This window comes from Lutra lutra, chromosome 1, assembly GCF_902655055.1.
Source record: "Lutra lutra chromosome 1, mLutLut1.2, whole genome shotgun sequence".
Lineage (NCBI taxonomy): Eukaryota > Metazoa > Chordata > Mammalia > Carnivora > Mustelidae > Lutra > Lutra lutra.
The window spans coordinates 61,383,928-61,411,815 of NC_062278.1; the positions used below are offsets into that span (position 1 = coordinate 61,383,928).

General features: G+C 36.7%; 1 protein-coding gene across 4 annotated transcripts in view; it reads left to right on the plus strand.

Annotated features, from left to right (window-relative positions):
• The window catches only part of ATP6V1A (ATPase H+ transporting V1 subunit A), a 65,119-nt gene extending 38,102 nt beyond the window's left edge, over window positions 1-27,017 (plus strand). For all 4 annotated transcript variants that reach the window (XM_047725037.1, XM_047725026.1, XM_047725046.1 and 1 more), the window contains 12 exons: window positions 222-436; window positions 716-853; window positions 3,767-3,918; window positions 7,438-7,600; window positions 8,151-8,259; window positions 12,658-12,780; window positions 12,874-12,988; window positions 13,984-14,047; window positions 15,441-15,644; window positions 19,598-19,692; window positions 21,019-21,190; window positions 24,664-27,017. In XM_047725037.1, the coding sequence (XP_047580993.1) occupies window positions 222-436; window positions 716-853; window positions 3,767-3,918; window positions 7,438-7,600; window positions 8,151-8,259; window positions 12,658-12,780; window positions 12,874-12,988; window positions 13,984-14,047; window positions 15,441-15,644; window positions 19,598-19,692; window positions 21,019-21,190; window positions 24,664-24,756 (1,643 nt within the window). In that variant the 3' untranslated portion in view covers window positions 24,757-27,017. The remainder of the gene's footprint in view (window positions 1-221; window positions 437-715; window positions 854-3,766; window positions 3,919-7,437; window positions 7,601-8,150; window positions 8,260-12,657; window positions 12,781-12,873; window positions 12,989-13,983; window positions 14,048-15,440; window positions 15,645-19,597; window positions 19,693-21,018; window positions 21,191-24,663) is intronic.
• The last annotated feature ends 871 nt before the right edge of the window (window positions 27,018-27,888 follow it).

Consider the following 27,888-nt stretch of genomic DNA (forward strand, 5'->3'; position numbering starts at 1 on the left):
TGGTTGGATAGAACTATTTAGTAAATGGAATTATTAAATATATCTTTTGTCATAGGGCGCTGTGAAAAAGTTACTGAAACCCTGAGGATGTTGCAAATTAAGGAAGTTTGAGAATTTCTGTTTTAGCTTCTTAAGTATCATCTCCTCTTCCAACTGTGGTATTTCCTTCTTACAGTGTTTCTAAACTTTCATAGTGAGTTTTCCTCAACTACTATTTCTAGCTGGTGTGTCTGTTGGAGATCCTGTACTCCGCACTGGTAAACCCCTCTCAGTAGAGCTTGGGCCTGGCATCATGGGAGCTATTTTTGATGGTATTCAGAGACCTTTGTCAGATATCAGCAGTCAGACTCAAAGTATCTACATTCCCAGAGGAGTAAATGTGTCTGCTCTTAGCAGAGATGTCAAATGGGATTTTACACCTTGCAAAAACCTACGGGTATGTCTTTATAACCAAGATTTCTAAAGTTGGTGAAAGAATGTGAAATAGATGTTTAGCGAACTATTTTGTACTTTATCAAATAAAAATAGACCACAGAAGCATAGTTTAAATTTTTCTTTAAATCTGCTAGAAGAATTATAGAACTAATGTGTTTTATTGATAAGTGAGGCAGATGATTTAAATAATGGCAGCAAGGATGAATCTACTTGGCATTTATTTAAACAAACAGCTTGATGTTTATTTGAACGTTAAATAGCAAATGTACTTGTTCTCTAGGTTGGTAGTCACATCACTGGTGGAGATATTTATGGAATTGTCAATGAGAACTCACTCATCAAACACAAAATCATGTTACCCCCACGAAACAGAGGAACTGTAACTTACATTGCTCCACCTGGAAATTACGATACCTCAGTAAGTATTATGTAAACTTTATCTCATAGTGTGGCACTACCTGATAATTGTCCCATTTTAGTGTCCTAAATAGTAATAGAATTGATACTTAATGTGTAGGTTTTAAATACCTCCCATAATTTTTTTTTTTTTAACCATGATGATTTGGTACCCTTATCATTGCAAAATGATTACCACAATAGGGTTAGTTAATACTTCCATCAGAGCACTTTGGGTGCTTAATGTGTGGGTGTGGGTGTGGTGAGAACATTTAAGATCTACTCTGTTAGCAGCTTTTAAGTATATAATACAATACAGTGAACTACAGTCATCATGTTATATGTTAGATTCATTTATTTTTTTTTCAAGTTTTTATTCAAATTCCTGTTAACATACAATGTAATATTAGTTGCAGGTGTAGAATTTAATGATTTATCAGTTACATATAACATCCAATGCTCATCACAACAGGTGGCCTCTTTTTTTTTTTTTTTTTTTTAAGATTTTATTTATTTGTCTGACAGAGAAAGAGAGACAGTGAAGGAGGGAATACAAGGAGGGGGAGTGAGAGAGGGAGAAGCAGGCTTCCCACCGAGTGGGGAGCCTGATATGGGGCTCAATCCCAGGGCTCTGGGATTATGACCTGAGCCAAAGGCAGACCCTTAAGGACTGAGCCACCCAGGCGCCCCTGCAAGGGGCCTCTTCAATACCCATCATCCATTTAGCCCATCCCCCTGCCGCCCACCCCCCACCCCAAGTAACTCTCAGTTTGTCCTCTACAGTTAAAAGTCTGTTTTATGGTTGCCTCTCTTCCTCTCTTCACCCCGCCCCGTGTTCATCTATTTTTCTTAAATTCCACATACAAGTGAAATCCTATGCTGTTTATCTTTGACTGACTTATTTCGCTTTTAGCATAATACTCTTTAGGTCCATCCACATTGTTGCAGATGGCAAGATTTCATTCTTTTTCTATGGCTGAGTAATATACCTCCATATATATATATATATATATATATATGAAAAGAGCCCAAATATCCATCCACTGATGAATGGATGGATATTTGGGCTCTTTTCATGGTTTGACTATTGTTGATAATGCTGCCATAAACATTGGGGTGCATGTATCCCTTTGAGTCATATTTCTGTATCTTTTGGGTAATTACCTACAGTGAAATTGCTGAGTTGTAGGGTAGTTCTATTTTTAACTTTTGAGGAACCTCCATACTGTTTTCCAGCATAGCTGCACCACAAATTTACATTCCCACTAACAGTGCAAGAGGGCTCCCCTTTCTCTACATCCTTGCCAACACCTGTTGTTCCCTGTAAATAATTCCTATAATTTTTTAAGATTTTTTTTTGATTTTATTTTTAAACTTGGGCTTGGGAATACAAAAAGCAGAACATACTGAGGTTGTTTTTTTTTTTTACGGGAAAGCAATATGTAGTGTAACATTTTCTTACCTTCTTAACTTATGCTACATTACTTAAAGCCTGATCTTTTAGGCATAGAATAGACTTACTTTGCTTTTAACTGTCAGTATATATTTATATAGTAAACTGTATGACAGATTATATGAATTCTGACTCTGGATGAGCTATTTAAAACTTAGTCCTTGAATGTTATTGATAGTCATATCATATCAGTAGACAAATAATAGTCTTTGTGGGTATGAAGATAACTTTATAGGAGTCTCCTATAGGAGACCATTATAACAAATAATCTGTTCCCAACAAAATGTGATAAAAGAATATTTTTCTAATCATTCCACAAGAATAAGTCTGTTCTCTACAAAATATTGAGAACAAAAGAGTTAAGTAATCATTCGGGTTCTGGGCCATCAGCCAACCTGACTCACTAGCTTTGAGACTCATACACTCCTACACAGATGAAACACTCTGAGGTAGGTAATTCAAATTCACTTATCAACAAAATTACTGATATCTATAAGTCTGGATGTTGGGATTGTTTTTGAATAGTTGAAAACATCCCAGTGTTCATAAATGTTAGAGTATTACTCATCTTTTTGCATTTGTAAATATTTAATATTTAACTTTATTAAATATGTTAGGGTTCTTAATAGGTAAGCATTTTTAATTAAATCAGTATAAGAGGGGCGCCTGGCTGGCTCAGTGGGTTAGGGCCTCTGCCTTTGGCTCAGGTCATGATCCCAGCATCCTGGGATCGAGCCCCGCATCGGTCTCTCTGCTCAGCGGGGAGCCTGCTCCCCCCTCTCTCTGCCTGCCTCCTCTGCCTACTTGTGATCTCTGTCTGTCGAATAAATAAATAAAATCTTTAAAAAAAAAATCAGTATAAGAACATTGTAATAGGGCGCCTGGGTGGCTCAGTGGGTTAAGCCGCTGCCTTCGGCTCAGGTCATGATCTCAGGGTCCTGGTATTGAGTCCTGCATCGGGCTCTCTGCTCAGCAGGGAGCCTGCTTCCCTCTCTCTCTCTCTCTCTCTCTGCCTGCCTCTCTGTCTGCTTGTGATCTCTCTGTCAAATAAAAAAAAAAAAATCTTAAAAAAAAAAAAAGAACATTGTAATAAAGTAAGCACACAAAGCATACAAAGTATGCTTTACATACAAAGTAAATTCTGAAAGTTTTCATTTATCTGCCAGTCCCAAGAGTGTCATCTGTATCTTTTAAGACTTGGCCCTGTGCATATCCATATAATTTATTTAACTATTCCTCTGTTACTTGAAATACCTCTTTCTCAAAACTCCTATTTTTTAATTCTTGAAACAGTAATAAGTGCACCTGGCTAAAAAAATGAGAACTCTGTATATAAAGATGAGCGTTAAGAAATAAAGATCTCCTTCTCTACTTCCACATACCACCTCTCCACCCCCAAGGGGAATCTGGAATTACTTTGATTTTAGAGGAAGGAATGTTCATGGATTTGACTGTACATAACATCCTGCCATATTTTTATAGGATGTTGTCTTGGAGCTTGAATTTGAAGGCGTAAAGGAAAAGTTTAGCATGGTACAAGTATGGCCTGTACGTCAAGTTCGGCCAGTCACTGAGAAGCTGCCAGCTAATCATCCCTTGTTGACTGGCCAGAGGGTTCTTGATGCCCTTTTTCCGTAAGTTTGAGCTGTGCCCTGTGTTTTTTTTTTCCCTCAGGATTATATGTGTTTATTGTTTCACTGGTTTATAGATAAAAGGTTTCCTGTGCTCATCCTATAATAAATTTATCTAGAGAAATAATAGTGAACTAGTTAAATATGTTCATATATTGCCAGTGCTTGTTATAGAGTCAAATCATTGAAGATTTATTGTTTCACAGTTGCAAAAGGAAAGGTTTTTTTCCTGAAACTTTCTGAAAAAATAAAATTTCCAGAAGAAAATCTGTGCCCAAAGATACGACTATCTTTAAATGGTTATCCTAGAATGAGTAGATTGATATCATTCACTATAAGTCAGTGGTTTCTAAAATCAACGGAGCTCTCCATGCTGCCCAGGACACTTTCTGTAGTCCGCACTTTGCCATTTTCTTCGACTGCTTAAAAATCTCTTTTAATTCTCAGGCTTCACCATACCCTGCTTTACTTTCAACAGATGACTTCATCATTTAATCCACAGGAAAGACTGAAGCCATTGTACAGTAACTCCTTTAACCTTGATCACTAACCCGCATACATCCCACTGACCCTTGAAACCTACTCTCTGAGTTATTCTCGCTATTTCTCATTAAGATCTTCGATCCTGTGGCTTCTTATTAGTCAATACCTCCTGTTTCCATATCCTTCAGTATCTAGCTTAAGCTTACTAGTCTGTCAATTTCTGCATATTTGCCGGGATGCTAAATTTTCTTGTTCTTTTATTTCTGTTACACCTAGCAACATCCCTCCCGGCAGCATCCAGCTGTGAGCCCATCCAGCTATCCCCTTCTCTCAGGTCTACACACAGGCTGCTGAGAAAATCAGATAACCAGTGCAAGTTAGTACGTGACTGCTGGGTCACGTCCAGCATTTCCCTCTTTACCATTCTCCTCCTCTACTCAGCAGCTTTTCAGACCTCTACACCTGTGTCAAAGCCTCAGCTCCATTCTTCCTTCTTTGTTTGGCAAAAAGTGATCATGCTAGAGCCTTCACAGAGAACTTAGAGGCTATCACATTTGAAACTCCTTCAGTTAATGTGCACTTCCATTGATTCCTTCTTCCTTTCCTCTTTCTGGACTATATCCTACCTCATGTCTCCTCAGAGACCTCACTTTAGGCTATCTCCCTTTAGATAAGCTTCAAGGTTATCTTCCCTTTATTTCCATCTATTGAAAAAAATGTCTACCTTCTACCCCTTACTCCTTTCTACCTTCCACTACTTGTCTCCTCATCTTCATAGCGAGACCTCTTGAAAAAATAAATTGACCATCTCCACTTTTCCCTCTCTGATTCATGTTGCCCACCCAGTTGAAACTACTCTCACTAATATCCTTCACTCCCATACTGATAATTCAATAAATAAGTTTTAGTATTTCCTTAATTCCTGTAACTTCAGATATTGCTTTCTACTCCTTCCTCCTTGAAATATCCTCTTTCTTTGTTTTTCCTATTAGCTTCTGTCCACAAGTTCTTATTCTCCATTTCAGGTCCCTTCTCCCTTAATTTTGATATTAAGAGTTTTTTCACACTCATGACTTAAATGTTAAATATTAACATGATGACTTCCAAATCTGTATCTTCCTCCCAGATCTCACCTGAGTTCCACACTCAGTCACTTCTGTTCATACCTCTCTTTTTGAATGCCTTAGAGGTACCTCAGAGTCAGTATGTTCATAGCTAAAATCATTATCTTAATCACCACTCTTTGAAAGTTGCTCCTTTTTTTGTTGTCTCTTGGAACCAATGTCACTGTCATCCATCTGGTAAAATGCGGAATCCGAAATCTGTGACTCCTCTCAAGGATCATTCTTACCTGCCCACACCTTATTATTGAACAAGTGCTTTTATTCTGTTACCTGGATATTTTTAAATCTGTATCTTTCATCCCTACTCCATGATTTTAATAAAGGATCCTACCCTAATTCCTGCAATAATCACATTTTAATCAGACTTCTTCTCTTCAGTCTTGCCTTCTTTCTAAGTATTGTCCATATTACATAATGACCCATCTAAAACAATGTCTGGTCCTGCACTGTTTTGCTTGAAACCTCTAAGTCCACTTCACTGCTTTTCAAACAAATACTCCATAACTCCTTACAAAACTGACTGTGATCTGGCTGTCACTTACTTTCCAGTATCTCAGCCACTTGACTGCCCTAGCACCTTATATACCATCTGCCAGGCATCCTGAGGGACTTTTAGTTCCTCAAGCAGTGCTCCTTCTTGCCCTTGGGCCTTTGAATATGCTGTTTCCTCTGCTTGGAACATTATTTCCCTTCGTCTGGCTAATTTCTGTTCCCTTTCAGGTCTTAGCTACTGTCAGAAGGATCTCCTAACCCCACTCCAATCCAGTGTTGGACTTTGTATCCCTTCCTGTGTTCTCACATAGCACCTTGGATGTTCTCTGTGATAGCACTTTTCACACTGAATTGTTGAATTTCCAAACTGGGTCACACCCAGCCCTGCCTCCCCACCCAAGTTAAAAGTGATTTGAGAGATGGGCTCAGTTTATTGAAGTCATTGAACAGTTTGAAGGGGATAAAACTTTAATGCATATTAGTTTTATATTGAAGAAGTCTATCATTATTATTAAGGCTATGGTGTTTCTGTGAATTTTATAGTAGAACACAATATTACAAAGACATTTTCCTTAGCATTACATTTCATTTCTCCTTCCCACACCCTCCTGCTCTACCTGCATACACATATACACACGGACACACACGGACACGGACACAGACACACACCACAACATGTACTTTCCTCTGCCCTTAAGGGTGATTCACTCTCTGGTACCACTTCATAGGGAAAGTTTGAACATAGCTGCTAAATGGCACTGTAATCACCAGCTGCCTCTTCATTTTACCCTGCTGGAATGTGGGCTTTGTGCAGACAGAAACATAGCTATCGTATTTGCTGGTGTCTCTCCAGTATCTCCAGGCAGTGTTTAATGCCTAGGAAGTACTTCATAAATAGTTACACAATGTATAAAAAGGGATTGACAGTACACCTTAATACAAGTCCTCATTCATTAACCTTTACGGCAGGATATGGTTTTCTTAGGTCTTATTTTTTGCCTCAGAAGACAACTTAGTAAATTTGTTTAAATTTGTCTTTTAGCTTTAATTCCTATATTGTGCTTTCATAAACTAATTTATATAAGCATTCCAAAGATCATTAGTACTGTTTTATTTATTTTTGTATTCCTTTTCCCCAGGTACGTTTTGGCATATATTCTCACTTTCTAACTATTAAAGATGGTAGAGATGATTAATGATAATAAAAAAAAATACTCTGTTATAGCTATCAGTTGGGGGAGCAATTTTTGTATCTGTAGCTGTGTATCTATCTTTGTGTATATAGTTATATATAGATATTGATACAGATGAAAGTATTTCAAAGTGCTTTTTTTCCTTAACTTGTATTTTTGTGTTACTTACCTACTTTATTTGTTAGTATTTATTACCAAGTAAAGTAATCCACTTTGTTTTCTTTGCTTAGATGTGTACAGGGAGGAACTACTGCAATCCCGGGGGCTTTTGGCTGTGGGAAGACAGTGATATCACAGTCCCTATCCAAGTATTCCAACAGTGATGTGATCATCTATGTAGGATGTGGTGAACGAGGAAATGAGATGTCTGAAGTCCTCCGAGACTTCCCAGAGGTTTGTATATATAAAGCTTCAAGTGTTATTCTAGAGAAAATGCCACTAATCAACTTTCAGTGGCAATTAATAAAGCTTTGTGTCAGATCTTTAGCAATGCTCTCATTTGTCAAGGATCTCTTAAGGAATTTTCTAATTATATTTGTGATTCAATTTTTATATTCAAGGAAAGGAATTTGACTTTTTCAGTCAGATACTTTAAAGTTTCTTTTCATGGTGTTGTGGTTTTCAGTTATTAGGAGAAAGAGAAAATAGACAAAGTATTTATGGATGAGAACTTTATATCGGTTTTATATGATCTATTAGGTTGCTAAACTAATATTCCTTCTTCCATAAAATAATGGATTTCATTTATGAAATAGAAATAATGCCTGTCTTCTTACAGCACAGTGAGGTAGGGAGAAAGGGTTGGAGTGATGGGAAATAATACTTCAGGAAAACTGATTATAAAACGAATTAAGTATGGGTAAATTGTAAAAAAAAAAAAAAATGGGGGACTAAAATGTTCTATTTGGAAATTAGAGGATCAAAATAGATTGTTTGTCTCTAGCTCACAATGGAAGTTGATGGTAAGGTGGAATCAATTATGAAGAGGACAGCTTTGGTAGCCAATACCTCCAATATGCCTGTTGCTGCTAGAGAAGCTTCTATTTATACTGGTGAGTATATGAATTGGAATAAAAGCAGTTTACATCTGGGGGCACTTGGGTGACGCAGTTGGTTAAGAGTCCAGCTCTTGATTTTGGCTCAGGTCATGATCTCAGGTCCTAGGATCAAGCCCCATGCTGGGCTCTGTGCTTGGTGGGGAGTCGGCTTGGGATTCTTCACCTCTCTGTGGCCCTCCCCGCACTCGCTCACCCTCTGTTTCTCTCTCTAAAGTAAATCTTAAAGAAAAAAAAGGCAGTTTATATCTGTTCATAAGTTTAAAGCTAGCATGACCATAAATGACACATTTACTATTGTTTTTTTTATTACATGTTTTACCATTGCTCTAACTCCAAATATATCTGTATCTCTATAACTTGAATTACCAGTTTTGAATTATATCTTGATGGCTGGCTATAAAAGATAAGAAAATCCATGTGTTTATGTATTACCTCCCATCTTTGCTCCCACTTCTGTCCCAGATTTTGGTACTCTTATTTCTACATTTTCAGGATTTATAATATTCACATTCTGTTGTGTAACCCTACATACAATATTTTTATTAGCCTTAAACCTAGAATACAATGGAGTTAGTTCCCACAGCAGACCTTTGGCTATAGTTTCTCCATTCGTTTCGTGGTTGGCTAAAATCTGATTTTATGAAGTTCCTTCAAGAAAGGCTCAGGAAAACTATATTCCATAGATTCTTTTTTCTTCATAAGTTTGCTTTTTTCCACTGCCTGTAAATTTTTTTTTTCTTTCTCTTTAAGTAATCTCTACACCCAACTTGGGGCTCGAACTAATGACCCCAAGATCAAGACTTGCACACTCTTCCAACTGAGCCAGTCAGATCCCTCTCCACTGCCTTTAAATTTTAATAGTAGTTTGGCTGGGTATAAATATTTTGGATCAATATTTGTTTCCTTGAGACCTCTTATTCTAGCATTAAGAGCTAGGGAGAAGAGGACATCTGGGTGGTATAGTCAGTTGGCCTTGGATTCTTGGTTTTGACTCAGATTAATTTCTCAGGGTTGTAGGATTGAGCCCCACATCAGGCTCCACACTCAGTGCAGAGCCTGCTTGGGATTCTCTCTCCCTTTTCCTCTGCCTCTCCTGGTGTGCTCACTCATGTGAGCTCTCTCTCTCTCTCTCAAAATAAATAATTTTTTTTTTTTAATGCCAGGTAAAGATTTGAAACTGACCTGTTTTGTGTTTTTTTTCCCATTACTGATTTTTCTTTTTGCCCGAAGGAATTTCTCTTTTAAGTTTTATAACTTTATTAGGATATATGCCAGTATTGATAGTTTTGGTGAATTTTCCCTGAAACATACTTACCTTTTCAACCAATGAATAGGCTGTTTTGGGGGTTGGGGGGGAGTTTTCAAGAATTGTTTCTGAAACTTTTTCTCTTATCTTATGGTTATCTTCTTCAAACTAGACATACTGGTCTCCTTTATCTATTTTCCACACGTATCTTTTCTCTCTGATCCTCTTTATTTAGCCTTTTGTCCATTTGTTCACAGGATAATCAGGGTTTATTGTTAACTTTGCTTCTGATGAAACCTTCATTTCTGTAATGGCTTTATTTTTTCTTCCAGCTCTTTGTTGAATTCTGCTTCCTCATGAAACCTCTTTTCTGAGCTTACTGTATATTTCTTGAGATTTTATTTTGTAAAATAAAATAAAGGATGCATTATTAACATTTTCTTTCATTAATTAATTATGATTTTATTATTACAAATAAATAAATGAATTTATGATTTTATTATTAATTATTTAATTAATTCATTAATTAAGTGTGGCCACAGCTTTCATTGGTTCTTTGGCAGGTTCTTTGACCATCATTGCATTTGCTCTTCTGTCTTTTTTCTTCTGTATTTTTGTGTAGTTCTGGTACTGATGTGTATTGTTAACTATTACCTTGAGATGGGAGGGGGTGGCAGGATTCCTTCATAGGAATCTGTGAAGTTTGTTATGGCATGGAGTTGTGTAAGTAAGTTATTTTGCTCCTCTCTTCTACCACAGAAATCTACGGCTGCAAAGTCACTTACAATGAATTCTCTCTTCTACCCTGCCTCACCTCACTCTTCCTCACTGTAGAGGAGTGCCTACATGTATTTTGTTTGTCACCATCTCCCTGCTTCTTGATGCCAGACTGGATCCAAGGAATCTGTATCCCTTGTGCAGTGTTCCAAACAAAGGATTCTTGGTTTTGCCCCTGTTCTGCAGAGGCTTAATCTGAGACATCCAGCTTCTTGTGAATTCTTGTGGGTTTTTACCCATTTAGGTGGGTAAATGGGTTTTACCTCATTCAGGTGGCTTTCCTCATAATTTTGTTTTGGGACTAAACGTATTCCCTTGTTTTTAATAATAGTTTTTATATTTCTTGTTCTCCTTGTTTGGTGATTACTTGTGTGAGAAAGAGAAAGTGACATATTCATCTGTCTTAAGACAGGAGTTCTTCTTTTAAATAGCTGCACAGTATCCCAGCTCTATGGCTACATCATAACGGATTTAACCAGCATCTTTCTGTAGACACTTGGATTATTGATCTTTTTTTGCTATCACAAACCTTGTATCACTAAAACATCTTTATGTGTGTTTTTTTATAGTTTTTTTTCATGTTTTATGCACATTTCTTTGTCCATTTTTGTAAGGTAAATTTGTAGAAGTAAAATTGCCAAGCATACAACGGCTAATGTAGATTTTTGATTTTGATAACCCTTCAAAAGGGTTATCAGCAAACAAAAGTTCTGTTTCTCCATATCTTTACCAGTAATTATCAGACACATAGACATTTGAAGGAATATTGCAGTGAATGCTAATTTTCTCAGTACCTAGATTTGACAATTCACATTTTACTATCCCTTCTTTATATTAGGTACCTATTCAGTCTGTATTTCTTTCCTGAGCTAGCATTTTTCCTCTCTGAATTAATCATTTGAAAACTGCTTTCTGTCCATGTTTCTTTTGGATAGGACTCCTTTTTCTTACTGATTTATGAAAGCTTTGAAATTAGCGTTTTATCTGTCATGAGTTGCCAGTGTTTTCCCAGTTTGTTCATCTTTTGATTTTGTCTGAGGTGTTGTTTTTTTAACTGGTAGGAACTGATATCGTTAGGTCTGTGAAACTCCTTTGAAGTTTACTCATGTGTATCTGTCTCTTCCATTAAGTCTTTCTAATACAAGCATTAATAAGCATCATCACAGATACTGAAAATGTAGCCATGCTGGTATAAGAGAGGACCTGATCTTATCATCACATTGGAATATTTGATGACAAATGTGTTTTTTTAAGCCTCAGTAATGAGAACTGATATTTTTTTGAAGATTTTGACCATGGAATCATCTTTTTAGAAGACTTAGATATCAGTATTTCTTATTCTGAAAGATGTAATATGATAGATAATAAAGTGATGAATTTTCTAGTGCATTTTGTTTTACTTCTATGTGCCTCTGTTTCTTTACTGATAAAATAAAGGAATCAGGGCATTAGATTTTGGGGCTCTTACAATGTAGTAACAACTATAATTTTCTAGTATCTTAAGTTGTATAGTATGTTGTACTTTTCAGAGGATGTTTATATGTATCATCTCATCTGATTTGTACAGATAGAGCAAGAGTTATTCCATTTTAACAGATTAGGAAACCACACTGGGAAATGAAGCTAACTTGCTGAGGTTAATGACAGAACAAAAACTAGAACCCGGGACTTCTTTCTGTATGTTAGGCTCTTCTAAATGGTTTACTATAAGTAATTTAATAAAATGGAACCTGATAATGCACAGCAGAATGATCTGGATAATTAAATATTACTCAGGTTAATAACATTTTCAACTTTTGAAAAATAACCAAACAAGCTAATTAGTTGGGGGGTTGGAAATTAATTTCAGGCTTAATTATCTCAACAAGGAATAAGGAAAAAGTCTTTTCCTACTTTTTAAAATGTGTATTATATTAGATTAGGCTATGGCAACAAATAAACCCAAACTTGTCATTGCTCAGTATAACAGATGTTTTCCTCAAGTGGTCAGGGGTCATTCTGGACTGGGACCCAGGCTGAAATGTACTTTTTCATTTTTAACTCACAACTTCCAGGGCTCCTGGGAGTCCACTCTATATCAGTAAGTGAGAAGGAATAAAGAGCATGGAAGGATGTCTGGCTTGCTTGATGATGGAACTCATTACTTTGACTTTCATTCTGTCAGCTCGAGGTCAATTACATGGTCATATCTAAATATTAAGGAGGCCAGGAAACATAATTCAACTGTGTGCACAAAAGAAGAGGGAGAATAGATTTTGGTGAGCACCTAGCAGTCTATCTCATGTCCTTGTTGTTAAGTTTTCTTAAGGGTAACAAAGTCAGGATTCTACGTTGTAAAACTATAATTTGCAATATTCTTCCCAATTTAGGAATTACGCTGTCAGAATATTTCCGTGACATGGGTTATCACGTCAGTATGATGGCTGACTCTACCTCTAGATGGGCAGAGGCCCTTAGAGAAATCTCCGGCCGCTTGGCTGAAATGCCTGCAGGTAAGTCTTTTTATTGCTTAGCATGTAAGAAGGCTGATAGGATTTTTAGGATTGGCTTAGAACCCCTCTTAAATTTCTTTTTTGATTTTTCAGATAGTGGATATCCTGCATATCTTGGTGCCCGTCTGGCCTCTTTCTATGAGCGAGCCGGCAGGGTGAAATGTCTGGGAAATCCTGAAAGGGAAGGAAGTGTCAGCATTGTAGGAGCGTAAGCATCTCAATCACTTACTTTTCAGAAGGAAAATTGAAATTCATTTATTTTAAAGAGAAAAGGTTCAGCTTCCTCCAAGGGTAGTGGTTCTTTTTTTTTTTTTAAGATTTTATTTATTTATTTGACAGGCAGAGATCACAAGTAGACAGAGAGGCAGGCAGAGAGAGGGAGAAGCAGGCTCCCCGTGGAGCTGAGAGCCCAATGTGGGGCTCGATCCCAGGACCAAGGATCATGACCTGAGCCAAAGGCAAAGGCTTTAACCTACTGAGTCATCCAGGTGTCCCTGGGGGTAGTGGTTCTTAACCAAGATTACACTCCAGGGTCACCCAAAGAGTTCTTTACAATGTTACATGTTTAGGTTCTCTCTGCATATTCTGGTTATTTGACTTAACTGATTTATCATATTTAAGTCACAATGTCTTAATAACTTAGAAAATTATAGACCTGTTAAGGTAACATTGTATCATGGTAAAAAAGTGGAGATCCATGATCACTACATAAAGCCATACTTTGTTTTTAGAACTTTTTCTTCCTTCCTGTTTCATCTTTTGGTTAGAATCATGAAACTGATTATCTCTCTCATTTCTAGTACTGGAAGGTATTCAGTAGCTACCATTGTTATTTGCAACTTAGTACTGATTTTTATTAATGTTTGTATGTAAGTTTCTCTTATTCTAAAATTTAGTTCTAAAGGTTAGTTCTAGGGGTACCTGGGTGTCTCAGTTGGTTTAGCGTCTGCCTTCAGCTCAGGTCATGATGCCAAGGTTCTGGGATCTGCTGTTCTACACCCACACTCCCCATCCCCCACCAGCGACCACTTGGGCTCTGTGGCTCTCTCTCTCTCTAATAAGTAAATAAAATCTTAAAAATAAAATAAAGGTTAGTTCTAAAGTTATTTACATTAATACTGACTTTCAAACAGTTTTTATTTTCATATGCCAGTTACTTTTCTTAAACATCTCTAATGACTTTTTTCCCCCCTTTAAATATAGGGTTTCTCCACCTGGTGGTGATTTTTCTGATCCAGTTACATCTGCTACTCTTGGTATTGTTCAGGTATGTCTTTTCCTAGCATAGTCAACTTCTGAGGTTTTCCACCTTGACTCTGCTCTAATGTCATTATCTAAATCATCATGAAGTATTTAATTTACTCACCGAAGAGTAAGCAGTAGGAAAGTCCGTTTTAGAAACATTTTGTCACTGAGAGCTTTCAATACTGTCCATTCTTTCTTAGCTCTTTGCCCACGATTTATAACAAGCTAAATTTCTTTAAGTGGAAAATACATCCAGAATAGCAGAGTTTTATTAGTGTTAGAATAATACTAGCCTTTAAGTGAGAGTAACCCTAATTGTAGAAACAAATAGGCCTAAAAATGCATAATGGCAAAAACTCAGTGGAAGTTTCTTTTTTCTCATGGTATGGTCTAAAGCAGATGATTGTATTAGAGGGTGGCTCTTTCCCACTCACTAGTAATTCAGAGAGCAGGGTTCCTTCCAGCTTGGGGCTTCACTGTCACCCAGCCTGGTAACTTCCTGCATCGGGTTGGCAGGGGGGAAACGGTGGAGAAGGCACACCCACACTGTGAACTCTGGGCTCAGAGGCAGTCACCCCACTCATTCTAGTTGGCCACACCCAGATGAAAAAGCCAAGCTGGAAAATATAGTTTCTGCCTACGCAGCTTCTTCCAGGGACAAGGCATGAATTGTAGTGGATAGCTAGTCAACTTGGCTATCAAAAGAAGCCAAAATGAAAGATGTATACAATTCAGGGCTATCGTAAAGAAAATAGCAAAGAAAATAAATGTTGATATATTCGTAAGTATATGTATTATTAGTGGGGAAAGAGAATATTTGCTTCTGTTTCTGTCAGTATCTGATAAAAGAAATGGCAGAGGCTATATTTATAACTCTCAAGGTGTTTGCTAACATTTTGCTAACATTTTGAGTTTCAATTTCAGGGAAAGGGCGAGCAAAGTTAAGAATGCATAAAATATATGTGAACATTTGGCCTTAGAAAAATGACTGTTAGATCTTACTGGATTGGCCTTTAATAGGGAATTGAATTTAGTCATGATGTTTCAAGATGTTTAATCAAAGTGAAGAATCTATTCTGTCAGTAAGAACTTTCTGATTTCTCTGTTTATGTGGCACCGTAATGAGTTTTCAAGAGAGTCCATTTTTCTTCTATCAGATTTGCCACACTGCTAAGGAAATTCAGATACAATTTGAATTTGATTTATAAATGATATCCATCCTGATACTAAAAGGAATATATTTTTTTAATTTTAAGTTGTATTCTATTTCAACTACATGTGGGATATACTAAAAAGATTGATGATTTGACCAAAATATCATAGAATTGCATATTTAGGACAAACATATATACCCTGACTTTAAAAAAATTTTTTTAAGAAATTCACTGTATTTGTCTGTTTTGTTTTTAAATCAGGTATTCTGGGGCTTAGATAAGAAACTAGCTCAACGTAAGCATTTCCCCTCTGTCAACTGGTTAATCAGCTACAGCAAGTACATGCGTGCCTTGGACGAGTACTATGACAAACACTTCACAGAATTTGTTCCTCTGAGGACCAAAGCTAAGGAGATTCTGCAGGAGGAAGAAGACCTGGCAGAAATTGTACAACTTGTGGGAAAGGTGAGTGGTTAAGTCCCATGGAGGACAGGTCTGTGAGTTATACTGGTCTGTTGCAAGGACAGAACACTGGATATGCAGCTTCTTGCCTAGCAAACTGAGTACTTATTAAATATTTTTTCAACTAGTAGAAGTTTGGCTTATCCTTTATCCAGCAGATATTTGCAGGTCCTATTTGTGTTACGGAAGGTAGAAAGATGATTATTGTTTTGGTTATCTATTGCTGAATAACAAACCACTCCTAATACTTAGAGGTTTGAACAGTGTTTTACTGCTCGTAGTTTTGGGGTTGATGGACCATTGGAATTATTGCTTGGGCCCCTCATACAGTTGCAGTCATATGGTGGCTGAGGGCTGGGGTCATGTGAAAGGTTGTTCCCTCATATGTTTAGTGTTTGGGCTGAGGTGGCTAGAATAGCTAAGGGTTGGCTGGGCATTTCTCTCTCTACGTAGTATCTCCTTGTGACAGTTTAGGGCTCTCAGAGAGAGTTGATTGAAAAGAGAGGAAGTCAAATCCAATAGCCTCTTAAGCCTTGGTCTCACAACTGGTATATTACTTCTGTCTTATGTTCTGGTCATAGCCACAGATCTTGCCCAGATTCAAGAAGAGGGGCTTGTGGGGCGCCTGGGTGGCTCAGTGGATTAAGCCACTGCCTTCAGCTCAGGTCATGGTCTCGGGGTCCTGGGATTGAGCCCCGCATCGGGCTCTCTGCTCCGCAGGGAGCCTGCTTCCCCTTCTCTCTCTGCCTGCCTCTCTGCCTACTTGTGATCTCTCTCTCTCTGTGTCAAATAAATAAATAAAATATTTAAAAAAAAAAAAAAAAAGAAGAGGGGCTTGTACTTCAAAATGGTCTATCAAGAGGGGTGACTAAGTTGTTCCAGTCTTTGTATTCTTTTTGATCCTTTGTAGCACTTGGCATAGTCCTCGTTAATACTCTAGATGAGAAAAATGCATGATTTACTTTTATTTCTTAAAATACAGTGTACCCATCACCAACCAAATTAGAGGTAGTGTGGTTTGGATCTGTTATATTTTTGCAGGAGCACCAGGGCTAGGAATCAGAAGGATTTTTAAAGTCACCTCCTAATTTCTTTTTCCACAAATGATAGTATTATTACATAGCTAGCACATATTAAGTACTCATTATTTATAAATGAGTACTGTGGCCCTAAGTATGAGGAAGTAGAAACAAAGACCTCTAGAACCAGAAAAGACAATATAAGACCAAAAAAAGCTCAAGCTAATTTTCTTTATGAATGTTGGTATCAAAATCCCAGATTCTGCAGGGTATTAAAAAGAATAAAATAATACAGCATGAGCAAGTATTTATCTCAGGAATGCAAATATGATTCAACTAAATAAATAATAAAACTAACTAAATAAATAACTGGTAAATAGTAAATAACTAAATAAATAAACTGAAACTAAATAAAATAGTAACTAGTAAATAGCTAAGTAAGTAAATAATTAAACTAGTAAAGTTTATCTCAGGAATGCAAATATGATTTTTGTAACTCACCAATGTAATGGAAAAAGGACATCTTAACCAATGCGGAAGAAGTATTTGAAATTCATTACTTATAATTGTTTTTTTTTTGTTGTTTTTTTTTGTTGTTTTGTTTTTTAAGATTTTATTTATTTATTTGACAGAGAGATCACAAGCAGGCAGAGAGGCAGGCAGAGAGAGAGGAGGAAGCAGGCTCCCTGCTGAGCAGAGAGCCCGATGCGGGGCTCGATCCCAGGACTCTGAGATCATGACCTGAGCCGAAGACAGCGGCCTAACCCACTGAGCCACCCAGGCGCCCCATTACTTATAATTGTTTACTTTTCTTTTAGAGAGAGAGAAAGAGAGAGAGCAAGAGCGAGTGGGAGAGGGACAGAGGGAGAAGGAAAGAGAAAATCCCAAGCACGCTCCGTTGTTAGAGCAGAGTCCAACACAGGGCCCAATCCTACAACCCTGAGATCATGACCCGAGCCAAAATCAAGAGTCAGACACCTAACCGACTGAGCCACCCACTGTCCATCTGACTCTTGATTTCAACTTGGGTCGTGATCTCAGGGTCATGGGATCAAGCCCTGCACTGGGCTCTACGCCAAGTGTGGAGACTGCTTGGAATTGTCTCTCTCCCTCTGCTCCCCCTCACTTCACATGCTGCCTCTCAAAAAAGAAAAAAAATAGGGAAATTGCACACCATGGAGAATGAGGTCTGAAAGACCTAGAAGCAAACTGTGTGTGGCACACGGCAACATGGATGGTTCTAAAAAAGTGTCAGACACAAACGTGACTGCTCTACATAATTTAAAATACTAATACAAAATGAATGAATTTATGCACATAAAAGGATACACAATTTAATACTTATGGTTGAAGAGGGGATTAGGGATAAAAGGGATTAAAAAAAAAAAAAAACAGGAGAAAGAAAAGAAAGACCTGATCCTTACCTCTAAGAAGCTTAGTTGCACATAGATGACAAAAGACTGCAGTTAACTTACTGGGCTTGTTCCTTTGCCACCATTTCCAACAAATCTTTACTGGCTAGGCTGATTAGAATGATTGCCGAAGTTAAAGCTTTTGAGGCAGTGATAGTTAAAGAAGCTCTAACAGCACTCAGGCATAGATGAGTACATGCTTACTATACTTTGCATTTACATAGTTTTTTTTTTTAAAGATTTTATTTTTAAGTAATCTTATCCCCCACCATGGAGGGCAAACTCAAAACCCCAAGATCAAGAGTTGCACATTCCACTGACTAATCCAGCCAGGCACCCCATGCATTTACATAGTTCTAAATACCATGTAATTTTTTTAAAGTAATAGTTTAGGCCACCTGGGTGGCTCAGCTTTTAGGCGTCTGCCTTAGGCTCGGGTCGTGACCCCAGGGTCCTGGGATCAAGCCCTGTGTCGGGCTCCCTGCTCAGTGGGAAGCCTGGTTCTCCCTCTCCCTGTGCTTCTCCCCTTGCTTGTATTCCCTCTCTTACTGTGTCTCTGCTTTGTCAAATAAATAAATAAAATCTTTTTAAAAAATTAAAAAGTAACTGTTTATGGAATGTGAAGATTTTTTTGAGACAAAGTCAAGACTCAGAATTCAGATAGTTAGGCTAGCAAGACAGGATGTGAACAAAGTGTTTCAAAAAAAAGAAGATTAATTTATTTGTATTCCATGTTCATAGCAGCACTTATTCACAATAGCTAAGAGATAGAAGCAACCCAACTATCTTTTGATTACTGAATGGATAAACAAAATGTGGTGTGTATATGTAATGGGATATTATCCAGCCTTAGAAAGGAAGGAGACTTCTTTTTTTTTTTTTTTTTTTTAGATTTTATTTATTTGGACAGAGAGACAGTAGGCAGAGAGGCAGGCAGAGAGAGAGGAGGAAGCAGGCTCCCCGCTGAGCAGAGAGCCCAGTGCAGGGCTCGATCCCAGGACCCTGGGACCAGGACCCGAGCCGAAGGCAGAGGCTTTAACCCACTGAGCCATCCAGGTGCCCCAGGAAGGAGACTTCTAACACATGCTACAACATGGATGAACCTTGAGGACATTATGTTAAGTGATATAAAACAGTCACAAAAAGACAATACAGTATGATTCCATCTAAAGTAGTCACATAGGAACAGAAAGTGGGATGGTAGTTACCAGGGTCTAGGAGAGGAGGAAAAGGAGAATTTCTATTTAATGGGTATAGAGTTTCCAATTTGCAGGATGACCAGTTAGAGAAATCTGTTCAACAGCAATGCAAATAGACTGAGCACTATTGAACTACACTTAAAAATGGTTAAGATGAAAGCTTGTTACATGTTTTTACCACAATAAAATCAGGCATTTATGAAGTGAATTTGTTAATGATAGATGATTGTGTGTTGACTATACAGTTTTTGCTTGCTTAATTGATTACAATCACTAGTTCCATATTACGGAAGTAAATTTCTTTAAAAAAATTTTTTTTTCCCTAGGCTTCTCTAGCCGAAACAGATAAAATCACTCTGGAGGTAGCAAAACTTATCAAAGATGATTTCTTACAACAAAATGGATATACTCCTTATGACAGGTAACCTATCCTGATTCTCTTTTGTTATTTGAGGATATTCTGTTGAGTTTTGAAGAAAGAGCTGCCTCCACATTAGAAATCCTTTTTTTTCCTCATACAGACAGAACTCTAACTCGATATATAGGTTTACTTTGTGTTTTCATAGCAAATATCTAATGACTTAATATGTCCCCTTATCTTTGATTTTATTCATTTGTGTAGTTATGACAGTGTTTTCACTTATTATCCAGCCATCTTTAATTAGATTAGATTGTGGAGTAGTATGTAGAGTCCAGGGATCATTGCCTTCCTCAGGTGCTTTTCTCACCACCTCTTACAACTGCCTGTGCCACTTCTATTCTTTTCCTAAGTAATTGTGTCGTACTTTCCTACTGTGTTTCCCAGTAGTCCTAGTCTCTTTCTTTCTGCCATAGTCTCTGTTAGATATCCCACTGTGCCTGCTACTGCTATGGCTTATTTAAAGTCTCCATTTCTTTTAAACTTCAATAAATTAAGCCATTTCACCATAGGCTAGCTTTTCTCCCTCAGATCTTATTTGGACTGAAGAGGGAACTGAACACATGGGAAAATTACCAGAATGTAGCACAAGCAGAAAATATGGCAATATAATCAGTAAGCCTCAAAAATCTGTATCAGGAACTTAAGAAGCTGTGGCCATCCATACAAAGATAACCAACCAAAGGAAAATTGTTCAGAAAGTGTAATATAGAATGTGCGTAAAATTTGTATGCAAGTGTGTTTAAATGTGTCAGAAAGTTGACAAGCATGCATGTGATCCAAGTTGAATATTAACTTGTGTGTCCTCATTATTAAAAGGTGTTGGTAACTGAAAATGGACACACTAATGGGAGAAGGAACTACTATTCACTTTAGGAATTTTCAGTTTTCTGCTTTTCTATTACTCATTAAACCTTAACCCCACTATCACAAGGAGTCTTTGCAATGTCGTTATTTTACCATCTGGCTTATTCTTTTAACCGCACTGTATAAAAACAAACCTTCAGAGAGTTGTTAGATTATAGCAGTACTGTTTGATTGTTCTTCCTCTTTGATTATTTTAATAGATAAAAATAAACATCTCTCTTTAAATAAATAAATATCTCCATCTATCCATCCACCCCATTTTCCATCTCTACCCAAAAGCTCTGCTCAAGTAGTCGTTAGTCTTTTCCACTTTTCTTTTTCATTCATTATTATCATCTGATAAATATAAGTAGACTGCTTATTTAAATAAAGAAGCTAGTGCGCCAGTATTTTATGGATGAAGTATGAACCTGCCTTGGATTTTATTTTTATTAATTACTTTGATTTTCACTTAAACCCTAGGTTCTGCCCATTCTACAAGACGGTCGGGATGCTGTCCAACATGATCGCATTTTATGATATGGCCCGTAGAGCTGTTGAGACCACTGCACAGAGTGACAATAAAATCACGTGGTCCATTATCCGTGAGCACATGGGAGAGATCCTCTATAAACTTTCCTCCATGAAATTCAAGGTATATTTTGTTTCTACTGAACTTTTTTAAGTAGGAAATGTTTCTTTTTATTATTTTAACTCTTTTCAGACAACCTATTTATTTACAAACCTGGTGTGTGAGACTTGCTTTATCATTTTCACACATGCTCAGGCTATGTAAAACCAGAAGAAACCGCAAATTTACATTCAAATAAGAATTCTAGAGATAAAAATTATAGTATGTCATGTCTAAAATAAATGCTGACATATTTTCCCTTTTGTCTGAACTGCCAGCCAATTTAGAGCTAAAATCATGGCTGAAGAGCAATTACTTTTCCTCAGGTACCAATTACCATCTTATCTCCATGCTTATCTGAAATGACTTACGCTGTTTACTTCTAAGTATCCTATTACACATCATTTCCCCGCCCCCCCCATTACACACTGTTTTTAACTTCTGGGTGAGTTCTCATTTTTTTTTTTAAGTAACAACATAAATAACTAAATGAAATTATCAGTAGAAGCTTGAATGTGTAAGATTGTTTTCAAAATAGTTGGTCAATTGGGTTGTATTTAATTATTTCTAAGTCATGACATACAAGAACATTTACTAATGACCTGTTGAGAAATTGAGAACAATTTTCTGACCATGTGTTATATATATAGTATTTGTTTACACTATAGGTTGAAAATAAATCTGTAAAAATAGACACTCAGTGTATCAAGAATTTGAAAATATTCACACTCTTTGAGTCCTGTCATTCCAATTCAGAACATATAACCCAAGGAAATAATCAGATTTTTTTTTTTAGTTGGAAGTATAGTTGACACACAATAATCAGAGATTTTTTATGTGAATATATAAAAGATTGTTTATTAAACTTCTTAAATGTCATTCAAGAGTGAACAGGGTCAATTATGGCATGTACAATTCTAGCAAGAATATTATGAAGACATTAATATTTTTTCTCAAGAAAATCCAAAGATAATGGGGAAATGCTTATGGTATAATGAGTGAAAAATACCAGGTTGCAAAAAATTCCGCATTGTAATTTGATCCAAATTTTATTTTTTAAAAATTATACATTCATATGGATAAAGAAAATAAGATACACACATACATACTGTGGAGTATTACTCAACCATACAGGAGTGGAATCTTGCCCCTTGCAACATGGATAGATCTAGAGAGTATAATGCTAAGTGAGATAAGTCGGTTAGAGGAAGGCAAATATTATATGATTTCACTCATACAAGTTTAAGAAACAAAACAAACGAACAAGGGGAAAAAGAAACAAACCAAAAAAACAGACTCTTAAATAGAGAACAATCTCGTAGTTGCCAGAGGGGAGATGGCTGAGGGAATGAGTGAAACAGGTGAAGAGGACTAAGAGTACACTATTATTGGGACGCCTGGGCAGCCCTGTCAGTTAAGCATCTGTTTTTGGCTCGGGTCATTAGGCTCCTTGAGCAGCAGGTAGCCCGCTTCTCCCTGTGCCTACTGTTCCTGCTGCTTGTGCTCTTTCTCTCTCTCTGACAAATGAATAAATAAAATCTTTAAAGGAGGACAAGGGGAGTTAGAGAGAAGAAGGGAGTTGGGGGAAATTGGAAGGGGAGGTGAACCATGAGACACTATGGACTCTGAAAAACAATCTGAGGGGTTTGAAGTGGTGGGGGGTGGGAGGTTGGGGGAGCCAGGTGGTGGGTATTAGAGAGGGCACGGATTGCATGGAGCAGTGGGTGTGGTGCAAAAACAATGAATACTATTATGCTGAAAATAAATAAATAAATAAATAAATAAATAAAAGAAAATGTCCATTTAAAAAAAAAAAAAGATTTTAAAAATCACTATATTATACACCCAAAACTAATACAATACTATAAATTATACTAAAATAAAATTATACATTCATAGGAAGAGGATATAAAATATATGCAATCAGGGGGCCTGGGTGGCTTAGTCAGTTAAGTGTCTGCCTTTGGCTCTGGTCATGATCCCAGGATCCTGGGATTAAACCCCACATCGGGCTCCCTGCTCAGTTAGTAACCTGCTTTTTCCTCTCCCTCTGTCCCCAGCTCATGCTCGCTCTCTCTCATTCTCTATCTCAAATAAATAAATAAATAAAATATTTATTTTTAAAAAGTGGTGAGAGTGGACCTCCTCCTCTTGTTCCTGAACTAAGGGGAAAAGCTCTCTTTTTAAATAAATACATACTGAATGTATATTGAATACATGAATGAATATTTGAATATATGAATATATATTATATTTATATATTTATATAATATAAATATATTCAATAGTAATATTGCATAATATATAGTATATTACATATTATTCTAATATGTACTATGTATACTATATAGTATTATTACTATTACAATAGTAATAATATATATAATATATACTATAATATATATTTTCAATTCTAATGTGATGATTTCTGGTAGTGTGATTCGAGGTGGTATCTTTTTCCTGTTTACATGCACAGTATATCAGATTGACAACTCGGTTTGTTTTTTTTTTAAGCTCTTGTTTTGTTTTTAAAGATTTCTTTCTTTATTTGAGAGAGCAAGAGCACAAGTGAGGAAGGGGCAGAGGGAGAGAGAATCCTCAAGCAGACTCCTTACCAAGTGCGGAGCCAGACAGGACTCAATCCCAGGACAGCTGAGATCATGACTTGAGCAGAAATAAAGAGTTGACCACTTAACTGACTGAGCCACCCAGGCGCCCCTCTTATTTTTTTTTTTTTGTCATTAAATATTCTTCTGTAGCATTATTTGTGGCTGGAGAGTGATATTTTCCTATTGTTAAGTATTTAAGAAATTTCCAGTTGTTGCTATGGACCCCTTTGTTTATGTAGTTGGTTTTATGTATTTTTCTTTTATAGGTTCCCAGAAGGAGACCGATTCAGTCAGAGAGTTTAAATATTTTAAAGTCTCTTTTACACATACTGCTCAATTAAGTTGTTTTCCATAGGGATTGAAAATGTGTTGTCTTTTAAGATTATTTTAGAAATTTTACTTCCCTCTAAAAATGTGATATTATAAGACCTTGAACAATAAATTATGTTTTGACTAAATTAATTCCAACTATCATGTACATGCAGTAGAATGCATCTAATACGTGATACTGTATAATTCTCTCTTATATTGCATATTGTTGAGGATAAATCCATTGGTCATTGAATACAGTTAGCAAGCCAAATAAAAAACCAGAATTTTATCTTTTTTTTTTTTAATTTTGTATTTAAATGTAATTTAGTAACATATAGTGTATTATTAGTTTCAGGGAAATCAAAATTTTGTCTTCTTTCTGATAGATTGGGGTATTCCTCCTTCCATACATTTCTACTTTAAAGGAAAATAAGGATAATTTTGACTCCTGCCTCTGTTTTGCCAGTATACCTCACTTAACCTAATACTGAAAATATGTTCAATATAAGTAACTTACTACCTGTCCTGAAAATTATTTTCCAAAGGCAAATTGAGTTCTGTCCTGTCTCTTTTCAGGATCCAGTGAAAGATGGTGAGGCAAAGATCAAGGCCGACTATGCACAACTTCTTGAAGATATGCAGAACGCATTTCGTAGCCTTGAGGATTAGAACTGTGATTTCTTTCCTTCTTTTCCTGAGCAAGCTCCTCTCGTATGTGTATATTTTCCTAAATTTCTCATCGCCAAACCCTTTGCTTCTTTATTGTGCAGCTTCGAGGCTAATGCCTATGTGTGTTACCATTTGTTTCCCTGTTTACCTGGTAGGTCTTATATAAAACAAACATTCCTTTCTTCCAGTGTTTGAAGGGCCTCCATGATCCTTTCTCCGAAGTGGTGAATGTAGTAAATATGATATATAATGGCTACACTACTGTAAACTTGTCTGTAGGGTGACATCCCTCCTTGTCCTGGGTTTGCCCTTTCCTCCTTGCCATTAAATTGTAAACAGGACTAATGCATGTACTCTCTTTGCAATAGATTTGGAATGGAAGGCCAGATTTCTATACATTTTGACAGGTACTTTGTGAAATGACTCAATATCTATGTGGTAAGGTTATTTGCAGCTTAGCATTTTGCTAAGTAACTGCTTTGCAGGATATAATTGCTTTTTTAAAGACGTGAATGATTAATGTTCCAATTACACATTGCTTCCCCCAGTATATATCAGGAATGTTTATAGGAAACTGTTGGAAACTCTACTGTTTTTGAAACAGGCGTTTGTGGGACTCAGCACAGTTTATGAATCAGTACCCTCCAAAAAAGTGGAAAAGGAGCCAGGTGGTCAAACTTAAACATCCTCTTGTTAAAGCATATTGTATTTCAGTGTGAAAAGTTCAGTATCAAGGACTATACTACTGCATTACCAGGAAATTCTTTTTAAAATCACATTTAAAACAATCACTGGGAACTTGATCCACATCACACCCTTTTCTTTTTCTCAAATGTCTTAGAAGCCTGAGCTTCTAAGAATCATATGGGGGGGGGCGGTAAAATGCCACCAAGAAGGGGTTCAGTGTGGTTAAAGGCTGTTCGCACCATTAAGGACCAGCTGGACTGTAGTGAGGCTTGGGGCCAGAGTGGCATTACGTTTTTACAAGGTAATGATATGTGTCACGTGTTTGCATGTTTGTTTCGTGAACTTTTGAACAACCAGTTTACGAGTTTACTGGCTCAAGAGTTTTCCCAGAATATCTGTAGCAATAGCAGCATAACAGTTTCCATTCTATTTAATAGGGATGAAATTAATTCTTACATCTGCTGATGACAGAATCTGGGTCACGTGAAAAAAAGATAATTTCATCCTGTCTTTTCAGTATATGTTTTCAAATAATAATTTCTGTGTTTGTGTAAGGCATACTGTAGAACAGCTCTGAGAGCAACAGTTTCTCATTAACTCTTTCTAACCAATAGTGCTGGCACCATTGTTTCCTCTTTGGGGAGAGGAAAGGGTATGTGAACATGTCTAACAATCTCAAATACCCAAACATAATAGCATAAATAAGGTATTTATTTTATGCCTCAGCATATTATTATTTAATTTTTAGGTAACGTGTTTCTTTTGATCCATTAAGGAAAGATGCCGTGAGTAGACAATTCAGCGATAGTGTGTTGAAATCCTTGCGGATTGCATGTTTTGACAGTGGCTTGCTCTTCAGGATAGATATTCTTCCATGCAGTTCTCTCTCTTTTTTTTAACCTTTCCAAATACTGGAAGATAAAAATTATGCGGTGATTTGTTGAGATGCGGACTTAATGGTGCTGCTTTATCAGTTTGCTTTCAATGTGGCCTCCTACCCAGAGGCCCAAAGACCAATGGAAATGAAAAGGATTTCAGAAATGTTCTATTCCTACCTTAAACCTACCAGCAAACTAGGATTGTGATAGTAATGAATGGTATGATGAAGAAAGTTTGACCAAGTTTGTTTTTTGTCGTTCTGAATTTACGATGTAATTCCTACTCCCTTCTAAGTCTGTTGATGTATGGGAGTGAAGAAGCTGGAGAAGATGCTCTGATATTCTTTGTAAGTGTCCCTCCACCTTTGTGTTGTAGAATTTCAAATTGGTCACTGATCATATTTCTTTGGTAAGAATGTGTTAAAATTACAACAATCTTTTAAAAAGATGATGCAGTTCTATATTTATTGTGCTATGCCTGGTCCTGAGTGGAGCCAGTTAAACAAGTTTCATATGTATTTTTCCAGTGTTAAACCTCACACATTGTACCCTTTGGAAATTTCCTTCCATCCTGAAGAACGAATAGAAGAGGCCATATATATTGCCTCCTTATCCTTGAGATTTCACTATCTTTATGTTAAAAGTTGTGTATAATTGTTAAAATCTATGAAAGAATAAAAAGTGGATTTAAATTAACATTTTTTCTTTGTGTGTGTGTGTTTGCTAGAAAACATGCCATCTAGTTGTATTTTGACTTAATTGTTTTCAGTATGAACTTTAAAATTTTTTGTTCCTCCCTTTCTTTACGGATTATTAAGATCATGAAATTGAGTTGGAGCCCTTGCTATAGACCGCAAAAAGTCTTATAATCAGATACCCGTATGATTTGGAAGTGTAGTTAGTACACAGAATCCCATGCCATCCTGAATATTACTTCAGATTTGAAAAGTGAATGGTTTCTAAAAGTCCAGTTAAAAATTAAAGGAGAGCAGTGGTACTCATTTCTATTTTTGACAAATGAACTAAACCTTGTAATTCATGATTTTACAAGCCAAATCATTTAAGATCCAATGTAGCAACATGTTACTTAGGACACATCTTATTTTTTTAAGTGTATTTCTAACAACTTCCAAGGAAGTAAAGAGAAGTGTGAAATGAACCACTCTATATTAGTATATTAATATCAAGTGCCAAGTTTTTATAGAGAAATGCTTAAAAATTCATAGGAAAGCTTATTTATTATACAATGTTTGGGTAATTTTTAGTCCACTTGGTAATAGTATCGCAGTATCTTTGGGTTATTCTTTTAATGTATTGCTACAATATAAGAGCACAGAGAAGGAAAGCAACTTTCTCAAGTGGGCTGTGATAAAATGCCACTGAAGTTGTTCTAAGAGCCTCCTCTTAGTTTGGGTTACCCCGGAAGTGGACTCAGACAAGTAGTTGAGTACAGGCGTTTATTTGGGATGTGATCTCAGGACACACCAGTAGGGGAGTAAGAATTCAGGCAGAATTGAACGAAGCCAGTAAAAATTCATTATCAAGTAAGTTAATACTTGGGACTATT